The sequence below is a fragment of the Mauremys reevesii genome, linkage group 3, assembly GCF_016161935.1.
Source record: "Mauremys reevesii isolate NIE-2019 linkage group 3, ASM1616193v1, whole genome shotgun sequence".
Classification (NCBI taxonomy): domain Eukaryota; kingdom Metazoa; phylum Chordata; order Testudines; family Geoemydidae; genus Mauremys; species Mauremys reevesii.
Window position 1 is genome coordinate 195,273,190 of NC_052625.1, and position 16,534 is coordinate 195,289,723.

At 42.9% G+C, this 16,534-nt stretch overlaps 1 protein-coding gene across 4 annotated transcripts in view; it reads right to left on the minus strand.

Annotated features, from left to right (window-relative positions):
* Positions 1-16,534, minus strand: part of MMUT (methylmalonyl-CoA mutase) — a 35,349-nt gene that overhangs the window by 17,955 nt on the left and 860 nt on the right. For 3 of the 4 annotated variants that reach the window (XM_039532010.1, XM_039532008.1, XM_039532009.1), the window contains exons 2-7: positions 15,465-15,858; positions 11,763-12,130; positions 10,208-10,365; positions 7,228-7,399; positions 4,071-4,319; positions 2,115-2,226 (exon numbers count right to left, since the gene is read on the minus strand). In XM_039532010.1, the coding sequence (XP_039387944.1) occupies positions 2,115-2,226; positions 4,071-4,319; positions 7,228-7,399; positions 10,208-10,365; positions 11,763-12,130; positions 15,465-15,816 (1,411 nt within the window). In that variant the 5' untranslated portion in view covers positions 15,817-15,858. Of the gene's footprint in view, positions 1-2,114; positions 2,227-4,070; positions 4,320-7,227; positions 7,400-10,207; positions 10,366-11,762; positions 12,131-15,464; positions 15,859-16,457; position 16,534 lie in introns of those variants that run through there. The other variant, XM_039532011.1, reaches the window with a different exon arrangement.

Here is a 16,534-nt window from a genome sequence, read left to right on the forward strand (position 1 = left end):
CTCCGGCCAGGAACCGCTCCTACATGTGCCAATAGGGGCTGTGCCTGTGGATGGGGGCAGCGTGCAGAGCTGCCTGGCCACGCCTCCGCATAGGAGCCAGAAAAGGGACATGCCACTGCTTCTCCCCTGCACCCCAAACCTCTCATTCCCAGCCCCACCCCACAGCCCACACCCCCAGCTGGAACCTGCACCCCTTCCTGCACCTGTGCCCCAGCCCTGATCCCCCTCCGAACCACTTGGTCCTAGCCTAGAGCACCCTCCTACACCCCAAACTCCTCATCCCCAGCCCCACCCCAGAGTCCTCACCCCCTCCCTCACCCCAACCCCAATTTTGTAAGCATTCATGGGCCCGCCATACAATTTCTATTCCCCGATGTAGCCCTCGGGCCAAAAAGTTTGCCCACCCCTGGGTTAGACAAACATGTGTCTGTCGGAGATGGTCTTGGTCTATTTAAACCTGCCTCAGTATGGGGAAATGCACTAGATGACCTCTTGAGGTCCCTTCCAGCACTACATTTCTATGATGCTATTAATTCAAATTGGTATTTGCAAGAAATGTGTGGCAATGCAAGGTCACAAGTTCACCACATCCTTCGCATGATGTTGCCAACTTCTATATCAGGGGTGGTCAAACTTACTGACCCTCTGAGCCGCACAGGACAGTCCTCAGAAGTTTGAGAGCCGAGGCACCCTCCCCCCCTGCTCCAGTCTGGTAGGTGGAATGGGGGGGGGGGAGGGGAAGGAGGGGCTCCGCAAGCCACATTTTAATGGTAAAAGAGCCGCCATGTGGCTTCGGAGCCATTTTGGCCACCCCTGTTCTATATACATCTTAAATTACTACTGAGCAGAAGTTCTCAGACTGTAGCCCACAGTGCACGTGAACACTTTCTGGGAGTCCATAAGATCATAGAATCAGACTATCAGGGTTGGAAGGGACCTCAGGAGGTCATCTAGCCCAACCCCTTGATCAAAGCAGGACTAATCCCCAACTAAATCATCCTAGCCAGGGTTTTGTCAAGCCTGACCTTAAAAATCTCTGTGGAAAGATGCTAGATTTTGCCTGCAAAAGTTGTGCACTTATGAAGACTTTGACCAATTTTAGTACATAGACACACATGATTTTTCAAAATTGGAATAAGGATGGGGGGACTGGATGGCTAAGTATGATGGGTGTGGAAACTTTCATCTCTAAATCAGAGTCCTAGTCTTTGACAAATAATATGAAGAACCTTTAACTCTTAGTCAGTTTCCTCAAAAACTACAATGTATGACCAAACAATTTAACATTCTATAAGAACGTTAAATTAAACGTTCTATTTTTAGCTGACTGGAGTTTTATAACAGGTTGTGTTTCCAAAGTCTACTAACATTACCTGCCTCACATTAACTAAAGGAATATAACCACCATTTAAAAATAAATTTATCTTGGGAGAAAAAAAAGACACAGAATTCCTGTTTGTTGTTCCTTACTACTTTGAATTAAAGAGCTCCTTTAAATGTATTTTCCAAATAAAAGAGATCATATAATAAAGCTCCTTTATTTGGTGGTTTCTGTACCTTTTCTTTTTTATATATGTATATATATTTGAAATGAGATTAAGAGGTTAGACATACACCAAAGGGCTGGATCTTCCTTCAACCCAAGTCAATGTGAGCTTGGCCATTGTTATAAGAGAACAAAAGTTGCTTAGGGCTCAGACAGAAATTTTGCCAACCACATTCATTAATGACATCTGCTGGTGGTTATATTTTTACTCAATAGCTATGATCTGAAGATACACTATTACAGAACTCAGGCAAGTTCATTGCTAATCATTGTAGGATATTCCTTCACCATGTAGTCTAAGGTTTTGTCTAATCTAGTTTTAAATATGTCAAGCAATTTGGCTTCCACCACTTCCTGTGGGAGACTATTTCACAGACTAATAGACCCTTCTCAGGAAGTTTTCACTGATATTTAACCATTATGCCTAGTCTAAGTAGTGAAAATTAATTAAATTAATTAATTAATTAAAACCCTGTTTAAAGCTCAGATCTCCAAACCAAAACATAACATTTTAAAACAGTGTATCTCTGGAATTAAGTTCTCTCTCTCCCCCACTTCCTGCCCTTACCAGAATCAATCCTGGCTTGTCTTCGGGCAGCACATTCTTCAATCCGGAGTTTGGGAATTCCCTCAGCTACAGCTTTGGCCATTCCACCCATTTCTTCAATCTCATTAATAAGCTAAGAAAGGTAACAAGAATAAATTAAGAGAATGGTTAGTAGCAAGATTCATGGAACCCACTTTTTACAATCAGTATTATCTAAATCCTTATTAGTACAATTACTTAAAAGTTTCATGCTTTACATTAAAAACCAATTTTCTATCTACCTATATTTGTATAATTTAGCGTTCTTACTTTACACACAGAAAGAAAAAACAGTGTATTGATGCATGGCCTTTTACAAAGCCAATAAGAAACAGGTTTCCTGCTCCTTCACCTCCGCTCTTGAACGGTATACAATTTGAGTCCCACATCCTGCAATTAACTCCTCTTGGGCAGACATCTGCACCTACGCAGAGTCACACTGACTTTAATGGGACTCTGTACAGATCCCATGATCCACTAATGTGGAGACAGTTGCAGAATTAAGGCCTAAAGCCTCAAACTTGCAAATGGTTAAAAATATAACTTTATTCATGTAAGTAGTCCCAATGACATCAGTAGAACTACCTATGCAAGTAAAGCTACTCATGTCCATGCTAGGATGATGGTTATTTGTATCATGTTATCTTCAAGTCCTGCTCTGCTATTGCTGCTGACTGTGCCTGGCTGCTCCTCTCCCCACAGCCACTCTGTAAACCTCCCACCTGTTACACACAGGGTGTTTAAGATGCTCTTCCACAATACACCCCACTGAGGTCTTTTGGCAGGAAGTGTGTGGGGAGGGGAAGAGATGCTGTAACCACAAACAGTTCTAATCCTTACAGTTTCAGGTAGACTGCTGTAATCTAGAGACTGCAGCCTCTTAGGTGTGCACATGGGTGGAACATCTCACCTCCATTTCCAATTGAGTTTCCCTGGGAGATGTAAGCACCCAATCAGGATCCTATTAGAGGGCACCAAAAATCAGAAGTCTGTCTGATTGATTTGTCCAGTGTGGAAATATTTTGCTTTAGAATGCGTTTAATTCCAAATATGTATTGTATTCTCCTAGGCCTTAATTTAGCAAAATCCTGTTTTAGCAGGAGTGTTATAAGCAAGGCATGAGAAGTAATTCTTCTGCTCTACTCCACGCTGATTAGGTCTTAACTGGAGTATTACGTCCAGTTCTGGGCACCACATTCCAGGAAAGATGTGGACAAATTAGAGAAGTCCAGAGAAGACTGACAAAAATGATTAAAGGTCTAGAAAACATGACCCATGAGGGAAGATTGAAAAAACTGGGTTTGTTTAGTCTGGAAAAGAGAAGGCTAAGAGAGGACGTGATAGCAGTTTTCAAGTACATAAAAGGTTGTTACAAGGAGGAGGGAGAAGAATTGTTCTTCTTAACCTCTGCGGCTAGGACAAGAAGCAATGGGCTTAAAATTGCAGCAAGAGAGGTTTAGGTTGGACATCAGGAAAAACTTCCTGACAGGGTGGTAAATCACTGGAATAAATTGCCTAGGGAGGTTGTGGAATTGCCATCCTTGGAAATTTTTAAGAGCAGGTTAGACAAACACCTGTCAGGAATGATCTAGAATGATAGAATGATAATACTTAGCCCCGCCACGAATGCAGGGGACTGGACTACATGACCTCTTGAAGTCCCTCACAGTCCTGTGATTCTATGAAACCACTTAAATACATCTGTAACTTTAGGCAGTGAGTAGTCCTACTGACTTCAATGGGACTTCTCATGTTTAAAGCTCTACTCATGTGTAGAGTGCTTTGCTGGATTTGGACTTTAATGGTAGGGAACTTAAAAATAAATGCAATACACTGTTACCTTTGAAGAATCTACTCTCATACCAAATAGCTACTTAAAAGGCATTTCTTAAAACAATCAGTGCCCCTGTAATTCAACCCCCCCACAGCACAACTGACCTTTAAAGCAGCCTCACAGACATCGTTGGTAAGGGATTCCATCAAGTAGGAACCCCCCCAGGGATCTGCCACTTTAGGAATGCCAGACTCCTCCTGTATAATAATCTGGGTATTCCGAGCAATGCGAGCACTTTTCACTGTAGGCAAACCCAAGGCTTCATCAAATGAATTTGTATGCAAAGATTGAGTACCTCCAAACACTGCTGCCATTGCTTCTATTGCAGTACGGATAACATTGTTGTAGGGATCCTAAAAAGCAAAAGGAAATCTCTGAAGCATGAAGTGGCTGCCATGTAACTGAGATGGTTATTTCATCCTCAAACAAATGCATTGAAAAAAGTGTTAGGTTTTTGGTATAATTGGATCATAAAAATTTATATTATACAAAAACCAGCCAAGTTAGAAAAAGAAAAGAGCAGTAATATGAATGAAACCAAGTTGATACATATAAGGAACCTTCTACTGAAAGATGAAGAGGAGGAGCCACAAACAAACATACCTTTATAATTTGGTTATCAGCCATTTAACTGGCCAAGTAAATAAAACAAAATCCTTCTAATCCCTTGTGGCACCTCATTATGTCTGATCATTTGTCTGACAAACCTGTTTCTGATTTCATATTTCTAGGTGGATTTACTGTTTGCATTTACACAACAGCTTTCATCCGAGGGCCTAAAAGAGCCACTGCTTTAAGTCAGTTAATAAAGCCTCTCTATTATACTTATTTTACAGAAAAATAAATGATTTGTCCAAGATCATACACCAAGAGTTGGAAAAAGAATCTAAGGAATTCCACCACCCCCTCAAGTTCTTTGCTCTACACACTATCCCTTACTGTTTTCTTTGACTGCTTTTGAACCTGTTGAAAGTTTTTAAATCTAAATATCACTTTTTCATTTTGTTTAGAGCAATAATTTAGATGGAGAATACATTTATGCATAGCACAAAAAAGGCTATGTGATTTTTTCATTTGGAAAAGTGACAGCAACAGGATTTTGAAAAGATTGTGTTGAATTAGCTGCCATAGAATGATATTAGTATGATGAATGCAAATAAAAAAATATTATATAAATAGTATAGAATTAATAAAAATAACATTTTTCAGTTCATAGTTTATCAAGCTCCACATACAGAATTCATTTAAAAATCGGGCACAACTCTACTCTTCCACAGATAATATATATACTGAGGTTATCTGAGGGTCTGGTAAGAGTGATTAGATTTAGACAAAACTACAAAAAATGAATTCCAATTTTGTACAGAAGGATTTTCCTCTCTTTAGCATATGAGACTGGAAAGACTAAACAAACAATTAAGGGAAGATGCCAAGATGCAAAGCCCAGGAGGGGGAAAAACAAAAAAAAGAGGTCACTTTAGGGGTGAAATTAGGATTAATTTATTTGCTCATTACGGCACTTATTTTTACACATCATCTGTCCCAGGAGGAAGTCTGTACATTTCTTTTACATAACAAATGTGACACATACACGGCCACATTCAGGGCAGCTGAACGTCTCTTCAGGCTCATTCATACAAGAAAGTTTAAATAGTTTAAAAAAAATAATATAGTTAAACCAGTGCAAAAAGGCTGTGTATGAATTACTTATTTTGGTTTAGCTCAAGTCAACTGGGGACAGGTTTATCTAGTATATACTGGTGCAAGTTTTGTTTAGACAAAGCCCTTATATTCTGCCCATTCACAAACATGCACATTACTGGGCAGAACAAGCTGCGGGAAGGGTTTGTAAATCTACATTCTAGTAACACTTGGCCAATGTTCAAACAATAGCTTCTATTCTATCTAACCAGTAGGGTACATCAGTCACCACTGTATGCAGTTGTCACTAGTCCAACCTGTAGCTGGAGTTGATTTAAGTTCTGAATTCATTTGAGGTGTCTCATATTTTTGCAGGACTCCATCATAGCTCAGTGGTTTGAGCATTGTCCTACTAAACCCAGGGTTGTGAGTTCAATCCTTGAGGGGGCCACTTAAGGATCTGGGGCAAAATCAGTACTTGGTCCTGCTAGTGAAGGCAGGGGGTTGGACTTGATGACCTTTCAGGGTCCTTTCCAGCTCTATGAGATAGGTATATCTCCATATATCATATACCAGCTGAATCAGCATATTTTGTTGAGGCTGCCCCTTAAATTTCTGATAAGCAAAGTATGGATATGATTATGTCAGATACAAAACATTTCCAGATGAAAGAAATCCAGATTTTTAAATGAGAAATGTTTTATTCTGATCTCTTCTAACTTAGTCACAAAGGCATCCTGGGCAGCATGTAAATGAGGAAATCAGAGCCACAAAGCTTTTAGATCTGCTAATCTGCTTGTCTCAATAAAGCATCAGACAGGAGGCATATTGTAAAAGCTGTTATCCAGACCTGTACCAACCGGAAAGCTCTATAAACCGGCATTTCTAATCTTCATAGAAAGTTCAGTTTACAGTCTGGTTGGTGTGGGGCTGGCAGGCCCCCTATCTGGCTCCGCGTGGCTCCCTGGAAGCAGCATGTCTCTGCTGCTCCTAGGCGGAGGAATGGCCACGAGGGCTTCAGAGTGCGGCAGTGGGTGTGGAAATGCGGCATGGACTCTGGGAGGGAGCTTTGGTGTGGGAGGGGGCTCAGGGAAGGGGGTTAAGGCACGGGAGAGGGTGCGGGATGCCAGACCTGGTGCGGGGGGGGAGGCGCTCACCTTGGGTAGCTCCCCTAAGCAGTGGCCTGTCCCTTTTGTTCCTAGGCAGAGACATGGCTAGGCAGCTCTGTGCACTGCCCCCGCCATGCCCCGAGTGCTGGCTCCGCAGCTCCCGTTGGCCGAGAACTGCAGCCAATGGGAGCTGTGGGGGCGGCGCCTGGGGGCAGAGGCAGAGTGCACAGCTGCCTGCTGCGCCTCCAACTAGGAACAGCAGCGACAGGTCGCTGTTTCTGGGGAGCCGCCCGAGATGAGCGCCCTCTGGATCCGGCACCCCACACCACCTCCCACACCCAAATTCCCTCCCTCTTAGTTAACTGACATTTTTCACTTTCTGGCACCCCCTATTTCCCCAGCATGCCAAATAAAAAAGCTTTTACTGTATTAGTATGCATGAATCAGTAGAACAGATTTACTCCTAAGAAGATCACATTTGTAGAAAATCATTTAAAATTCAAAATCCAACCTGCTCAGTAAGGGACCATCCTGAGGTCTGACAATGAGCTCTTAGAAGAAGAGATTTGGGGTCCTTGGGCTGAAACATTTTCTCTATTAATTGAGCCCAAAGCCGTCGCCCAGCTCTTAGCTTAGCTATTTCCATGTAGAAGTTCATACCAATTCCCCAGAAGAAAGACAGTCTGCAATAAGAGCACATGTCCAGGACTTTAATTATATAGGATAATGAGCAATATAGTTCCCAAAGTTCTCCATTATATCAAGGAGGAACAGCAGTCTCTAGGACCAGCATCTGGTCCTAGAGACTTATTACTGTTCAATTTATTCCAAAATCTCCTTTACTGACACTTCCATTTGGCACAGTTGCTCAGATTTATCACCTAAATAGAATGGATCAGGTGTGGGAATCACCCTTGCATCCTCTGCAGTGAAGACCGATGAAAAATATTCCGTTAGCTCTTTCATAATGGCCTTGTCTTCCTTAACGCTCCTTTAGCACCCCAATCGTCCAGTAGCCCCACTGATTATCTGGCAAGCTTGCTGCTTCTGTTGTACTTAAAAATTGTTTTGCTATTAATTTTTGAGTCTTTTGCCAGTTGCTCTTCAAATTCTTTTTTGGGCTGCCTAATTATACTTTTACATTTGACTTGGCAGAGTTTATGCTCCTTTCTAATTGCCTCAATAGGATCTGACTTCCTTTAAAAATTAGATGTCTTTGTCTCTAACCACCTCTTTTACTCTGTTTAGCCATGGTGGCATTTTTTTGGTCTCTTTTTTTTATTTGGGGTATACATTTACTTTGAGCCTCTATTATGGTGTTTTTAAACAATTTACAAGCAGTTTGCAGACATTTCACTCTTGGGACTCTTCCTTTTAATTCCACTTAACAAGCTTCCTCATTTGTGTGTAGTTCCCCTTTTTGAAGTTATTGTGCATGTTTCTTTGGTATTTCCCTCCCCACAAGGCTGTTAAATTTAATTACATTATGGTTGCTATTACCAAGCAATTCAGCTATATTCACCTCTTGGACAAGATCATGTGCCCCACTTATGACTAAATCAAGAATTGCCTCTCCCTTGGTAGGTTCCAAGAGTAGCTGCTCCAAGAAGCAGTCATTTATGGTGCCCAGAAATTTTCTTTCTGCATCCTGTCCGGAGGCGACAAGTTCCCAGTCAATATGATGATAGTTGAAATTCCCCACTAATACTGAGTTTTCTATTTTTGTAGCCTAATCTCCTTGAGCATTTCACAGTCACTATCTCCATCCTAGTCAATTGATCGGTAATATATTCCTACGGCTATATTATTACTCAAGCATGGAATTTCTTTCCAGAGTTTCTAAGGTATAGTTTGTTTCATTTAAGATTTTTGCTATATTTGACTCTTCTCTCTTTCACATATAGTGCCACTCCCCCAACAGCACAACCTACTATGTCACTCCTACATATTTTGTACCCTAGCATTACCGTGTCCTATTGATGATCATCGTTCCACCAAGTTTCTAGGATACTTATCAATATCCTCATCAATAATTCTTCCAGCAGGCTCCATGGTACACAGACTGAGTTACCCCAAAGTAAACTAGATAAATTGGGGCCTGGCTGACTCATGGATTGGTAATGGGATAGAAAGCTTTTTAATTACACAATATGTTGAAGATTCTAATCCACCTCCATCTATAGAGAGCAGAAGTGGTTTCCAATGGATAGCCTATGTAAAATGAATTAGTGGACTCAGTCCAGGTGCCTACTAGACAAATCTCCATGCCATAAATTACCCCTACAATCTGGTGGCTAAGGCAGGGGACTAGGAATTCACTCTCCAGGGTTCAATTCATTTCTCTATCACTTACTCATTATGTGACCTTGAGAAAAGCTCTCTGCCTCAGTTTCTCCATGTGTAACAAGATAAATAGTAATTAGCTACTTCACAGGGTGGCACAGAGACTTAATGCTTGTAAGGATTTTTAGAGAAAAGAAATTAAAAGTCTTTAAATACAATGCACTGTCATGGAAGTTTCACAAGTATCAAGGATGACTTCGTGCAACTGGCATAAAGACAGTTACCCTCTCGACCCTAAAAGTGCTCTCTTCGAATCAGGTTTGAGGCACTCTGGCAGGGCAATGAAGGGAAGTTTACACAGTTGCTGTGTCTGTCAGTGGATGAAGGTGTTAATTTTCACGAGACACCAATATGGTAACTGTCACACAAAAAGAAAACCTGTCTAAATATATACATGTGAGGACTGGAGAACTTACTTTACACAAAAGATACAGTGAGCTGAAATGTTGTAAGACCTGATCTTTGAGGTCATTCATTATGCAGGGTCTCCTATCCAAAGGTTTAAGAGTCCATCCCCCAATTCAGTGAGAGTTTAACTCCCACTAGAATTAATGGTTACAAGCACACATTGAATAAGCTTCTTCTGGGCCTTTTGCTTAACCTCAAGTGTTACATTAATTTAATATTGGATACCTGTCAGGGTACAGACTGGTTGGTCTACAGCACCATCTCTATTTGTAACTTCTCATAATTGGCAATTATGATCAGGACTTGTGATTCTGGTGTCAGTCCGACAGCATCTAGATTTGAACAAAACCCTTGGAGCCAATACAAATTATTACTACTAAAGAAAACTGATACCTAGGCATGCCTTCAGTTATGTGAATTCTCTTGTGATATTAATAGCATTTTTCAGAACATTTCAAACAGTGTTTTGTTGGTTGACAATAAGGAGGCATAAATAAAACTACAATGTGAAAAGACACCAGAGGGCTGCAATACCTGTTGATTAAACCTAAGTGTCTGTCGTACCAGATCTCACTCCTTGCCACTGCAATCTTATGCTAGTTAAGTCAGCCTGTGATATGGATATTACCTTTGTTACTAGTACAGTTTGGAATGTCAGAGTCCAAACATGAAATTAAAACCTAAAGTTTCTATTCATTTTCCAAAAGTCAGCTAAGTACTTATGAGCTTGTTTTACTTACCTGGGTGCGAATTCATCAATGGTAAGGCCAGCTTGGATTCCAGTTCTGCAGTACTCCAATCCATCAGCTATAGTATAAGCTAATTCCAATATGGCATCAGCTCCTGCCTCCTGCATATGGTATCCACTGATTGAAATGGAATTAAACTTTGGCATGTGCTGTGTAAACAAAAAAGCAATAATGCCAGGAGGGCAGAATCATGTAATTGTGCTATTAGGGCTAGATTTGCAAAGAAACGTAGGCACGATGATGCTGAGTGCTCTAACCACCATACTACAGAGTCATTCCCATCCTTGCTCTCTCTTCGGCCCTACCATTCTTTCATTATTGAGCCACAGTGGAACAGCTTCAACATTTGGCTAGGCACTCACCAGAAAGGCGGCAGATCCTGTTCAAATTCCTTTTCCCACTTGAACCAGGTGGAGGGGGGACTTGAACCAGGGGTCTGCCACATCCTAGGTAAGTACCCTAATGACTGAGCTAAACATTATGAGAGAGGTCCTACTCCCCCTCACCCCATTGCCATTTTATGTAAGCTTGTCTGTAGGGGCCCGATCTGGTAAATGAGTTCTGAGCACACTTACTGGATCGAGTCCGGAAGGCAAAATAGGTTGAGGAATGCCTTTGTTCTCCTACTTCATGACCACTCTGGGGATTACAAGTCCAGCTGACTGGCATGGAACAGCACTGGCAGAAAATAGGTACCATGGGAACATTTACTGCAAAACTAAGGTGCTTAACAAGTTTAAGTGCCTACAGGGCTCAGGAACAGCTGAGCAGGGCCTGTGTGAATCCCAGCGTGGACTGAGTCTGGGATTTAGGTAGTTGTAGTGGCAGGCTGGTGCCTAAGTCCTTTTATAAATCTAGCCCATAACGCTTAAAGACAACCCCATTCATTGTAAATTATAAATCAAAATTCTGCTGCTTTTCCTCCTTAATGTAGCCAGTTTGTTTCTACTTTTCTAATTAGTTGTTTGAGCTTTAATTATCTCCCACCACAATTACTAAAACCTCATCCTCTGGTCTCCCTGATGGTCACACTGCCCCCCTTAAATCTATCTAAAACAATACAGCCAAAACAGTCTTCCTCAGCGATCATTAAAACCACTCTCTTTCAATCCCTCCACTGGCTCCCCCTTGTCCTGCATTTCAAAAATTAAATTTTTCTTTGTATTCAAGACTCTGCAGCACTCTGACCCAGCCTTCCCTTTTCTTCTACCTTTGTCTTCTTCCATGCTGACCTCTACGCAAAAAAAACAGCCTCCCAATCCCTCCCTATTTGTCAAGCTTTTTCCTGTGCACCATGCACACCCTTCCAAAATCCAACTTCTTCCTTGCTGTCTACAGATAGTGATTAATGTCTAATTTTCCCCAAATGATCAAGATGTATTGACCCATTGATATATGATCTTATTATTGTAATCCTTGTACTTCCCATCCTGCATTGTTTGTTACTAGCTGCCATGGTATCTTGCTCTTTGTTCTGTAAAGTGTCTTGTGCACATTTGAGCACTGCATAAATAATATAACAGAAGTGAATTAAAATAAAGAATACCTTTGATGTGTACTGGAAGATGTCAGCAATGATCCTCATCGATGGTTCTGGAGGGAAAATGTATGTATTTCGGACCATGAACTCTTTGAGTATATCATTCTGGATTGTCCCAGTAAGCTTGGCTTGAGGTACCCCTTGTTCTTCCCCAGTTACGATGAATGTGGCCAAGATAGGAATTACTGCACCATTCATTGTCATGGAAACTGACATTTTTTCTAAAGGAATTCCATCAAAAAGGATCTTGGTGTCTTCCACCGTATCAATGGCAACTCCAGCCATTCCAACATCACCACGGACTCGTGGATTGTCTGAATCATAGCCACGGTGGGTTGCCAGATCAAAGGCAACTGACAATCCTTGCTGGCCAGCTAGGTTCATGAAAACAAATAGTAAAACAGGTTTGCTTTAGGAATTGTAATTAACTTTATTTTACGTAGTCGGAGTCCCAACTGATCCAATTTGTGGTGTCACAGGCTATCTTCAAACTTCTCTGGATGTCTATTAGTTTCTGTGGAATTTAAACTTTCATTCAAAAGCTTCTAACTCTTACTATGCTAAAGATAATCTTGTTTTCAATGCAGCTCTGAGTCTGTGGTCAGAGAATGAAAACATAGCTTTTAGGGCCAAATGCTGGCACCAAGTAGGGAATAAAAGGCCTGAAACACAGTGGAGCTGCCATGGTTCCACTGGGGAGCAGAAACAAGCTCTGTAGTGGTGCGCCATGTCATGTGTCTTACGTAGGAGGTCAGACTAGATGATCGCGGTGGTCTCTTCTGGCTGTAGAATTTATGAATGGGGAATTTAATGGTGTTACACAGGCAGTATCATGGAGTGGCCAGTATATAAACTGCCATTTGGATCCAGAATCTTACATTATCCACATACCAGCTACTACTAAAACCCATGAACTGTCCTAGGGGCAGTGAAGTGGGTATATGGGCACCTGCATGGCCCCACAATATGCCAATATTTTTATGGCCGACCTGGAACAACGCTCCCTCAGCTCCCGTCCACTCACGCCCCTTCTCTACCTACGCTACATTGATGACATCTTCATCATCTGGACCCATGGGAAGGAGACTCTAGAAAAATTCCACCACGATTTCAACAGCTTCCACCCCACCATCAACCTCAGCCTGGACCAATCTACACGGGAGGTCCACTTCCTAGACACCACGGTGCAAGTAAGTGATGGTCACATTAACACCACCCTATCCCGAAAACCTACCGACCGCTATGCCTACCTTCATGCCTCCAGCTTCCATCCTGGACACACCACAAGATCCATTGTCTACAGCCAAGCACTGAGGTACAACCGCATCTGCTCTAACCCCGCAGACAGAGACCAACACCTAGAAAATCTCCACCAAGCATTCTCAAAACTACAGTATCCGCATGAGGAAATAAGGAAACAGATCAACAGAGGCAGACGTGTACCCAGAAGCCTCCTACTGCAAGACAAACCCAAGAAAGAAACCAACAGGACTCCACTGGCCATCACATACAGTCCCCAGCTCAAACCCCTCCAACGCATCATCAGGGATCTACAACCCATCCTGGACAATGATCCCACACTTTCACAGGCCTTGGGTGGCAGGCCAGTCCTTGCCCACAGACAACCTGCCAACCCGAAGCATATTCTCACCAGCAACCACACATCGCACCATAGTAACTCTAACTCAGGAACCAATCCATGCAACAAACCTCGATGCCAACTCTGCCCACATATCTACACCAGCAACACCATCACAGGACCTAACCAGATCAGCCACACCATCACCGGTTCATTCACCTGCACATCCACCAATGTAATATACGCTATCATATGCCAGCAATGCCCCTCTGCTATGTACATCGGCCAAACTGCACAGTCTCTAAGGAAAAGGATAAATGGACACAAATCAGATATTAGGAATGGCAATATACAAAAACCTGTAGGAGAACACTTCAACCTCCCTGACCACACAATAGCAGATCTTAAGGTGGCCATCCTGCAGCAAAAAAACTTCAGGACCAGACTTCAAAGAGAAACTGCTGAGCTTCAGTTCATCTGCAAATTTGACACCAGCAGCTCAGGATTAAACAAAGACTGTGAATGGCTTGCCAACTACAGAACCAGTTTCTCCTCCCTTGGTTTTCACACCTCAACTGCTAGAACAGGGCCTCATCCTCCCTGATTGAACTAACCTCGTTATATCTCTAGCTTGCTTCTTGCTTGCATATATATACCTGACCCTGGAAATTTCCACTACTTGCATCCGACGAAGTGGGTATTCACCCACGAAAGCTCATGCTGCAAAACATCTGTTAGTCTATAAGGTGCCACAGGATTCTTTGCTGCTTTTTGGGTATATAACCTCTCCATGTCAAAGCACTAAGTTTGGAGGAGGATTCCTTTTCCTCCTGTATTTGCACTTTGTGTAGGAGATTCAACATTAAGTTCTCAGAGAGATATAAACTGCCCCCAATTCATCTCAGGGGAATGTTATCTATGAAGCATAATGACAGAAATTTGACAAACTGCTTTCACTGCTGATCATGTTTGCAGAAACATCCAAGAATTTTGGGATTGTTGCTAGCTTGAGAGTATCGTCACTCCACCACCATGCAGTGCAATTATACAGAGCTTTTCACTGAGTGTTTCCAAATAATTTAGCAAGATTAAACATTCTGGTTAGGTATTAATATACCCATTTAATGAAGAAAACATGACATGACAAACTCACACAGCAAGCCAATGGCAGACCCAGGAATACCAAAAACCCTGACTGAAAATTCATTTGCCAATCACTAGGTCAGACTCCCACTTAAACACTTGTATAAAAATATATTTGTAGCATTCTTGCTCTGTGATAAAACTATGGTTTGAGGACAACATTTATACCAAAAAGCCTTTCTGAAGAGCAATTTGTGAAACAAATACTCTGTATTTGGAACTTTTTAGTTAATGGGACTTTCACTATGTTTTGACTGATAAAATTATACTGCCCTTCCCCTCATACATTTTTTGGGTTGTATTGCTGGCAAGAAAACAGATGGGGTGGAATGACCCCAAGTAGCTCATTTCAGTAGTGGCTGAATTACTTCTGACATCCAGATTGTTGTAACAGTATATTATTTCATTGTATTGAAGAGATTTGTTAGGAAATTTAACACTGAAGAAATATTGGAAAACCTGCTCTCAAAAACCTGAAAATGTCATCTCTGGGAAATTGGCTTGCCTACTATGCTCTGAGCTAAGCCATCAGGTATTCCTAACATGTAAATTAGGGATGTAAAATGTTAACCGGTTAACCGGCATTAGTCTTACTGGTTAACCCATCTTAACCGTTAGCCCCCAGGCCAGCTGGCTGGATCGGTCCCAGCCCCACTAGCTGGATCCGTTAACCATTTAAACGAAATATTAATAGTTTAAACAGTTAACTTTTAAAAACAGAATTGACATCCTCAATGTAAATATATTTAAAATGCACAGTATAACATTTAAATCTAGAGTGCCAGGATGAACTAGTATTAAAAGTTTAACTAAAACTGACAAAAAAACTAGCAGGTTTTCCACAGCAAATTTGTCCCCTATATGGCTATGACACAAGGCTAAATTGTTCCACGATATCTGCACTATCCTTGCTAGGCTAAACCTGGAATACATCCAGGTTGCTGCCTTTACGCAGGCAGAGACAGAAAGGTAAATGTTTGCTTTACCCTTGATGTTGTCCTTGTAGAACTTGTTGCTCTCCTCCACTGTACTGAAACCAGCATACTGGCGGATAGTCCATGGCCTGTAAGTATACATAGTGGGATAGGGTCCCCGAGTGAAAGGTTTCACTCCTGGCAGCTCCTCAGCAATGCCTTCTGTGTCCCTTCTGGAGTACAAAGGCTTGATGGCAATTCCTTCTGGGGTGTGCCATATCAATTCCTCTGGATTCTTGCCCTTCAGCTGCTTTTTAGCCATAGCAGCCCACTCTGGATGCAGAGGTTGTCGGTGCAGGGAGCGCCACATCATCTTGGAGTGGTGTGGCCAGAGGCGCAGAAGCCCACCCTTGGCCCTCAACATGTCTTCCTGAGTGGGTCACCAACGTGAGAAGAGCTGAGGAAACTGAAAGTATATAAATAAATGCTTTGCAGTGCCATATTGTCTGTCACGGGAAGAGCTCAGATGGAGAAACTGAGTCACACAGCAGTGAAGTGGTTTCCCTAAACTCCAACCGCAGCAAGTCACGGCCAGCAATAAAGGATGGAGCCCACTCCCCTGCTTTAACCATCTGCAAAGAAACACCCAGCCTCAGAGCAACGATAAGGGGAGTAAAATGAACGTGGCATAGGAACCCGAAGAGAACTTAATTGGCCTGTTAAAACAAACGTAATCCGGGCGCTCTAGTCCTCCAACGCTCAGCTGCCCCAATTCCCGCCCTGGGTGTTACCCATCCCGAGCCCGAACCGCCCCCCGGCCCTGAAACCACCAAGATCGGGGAGCGGCGGCGGCACGGCGGCAAAGGCGCTGAGGGGGGGCGCCAGGCCTGAGGGCTGGGGCGGGTTAGCGGGCGCGGGGGTGTCCGCTGCCCGGGGGAGCCGTGGCCAAGCTGGGGAGGGGGCTCCGGGGATCCTGCCCCGTGCGGGACGGTTAAGGCGAAGGGCGCGTCTGGCCTCGCGGGCAGCCCGGGGGGGAGTGACGGGACGTCGTGGGTTGTTACACACCGGCCGGGGGCCCCCTGAGGCGCGAGGGGGGAGGGGATTTCGCGGCCGGGGCCCGCTCCCCAGTGGACATGCCCTTA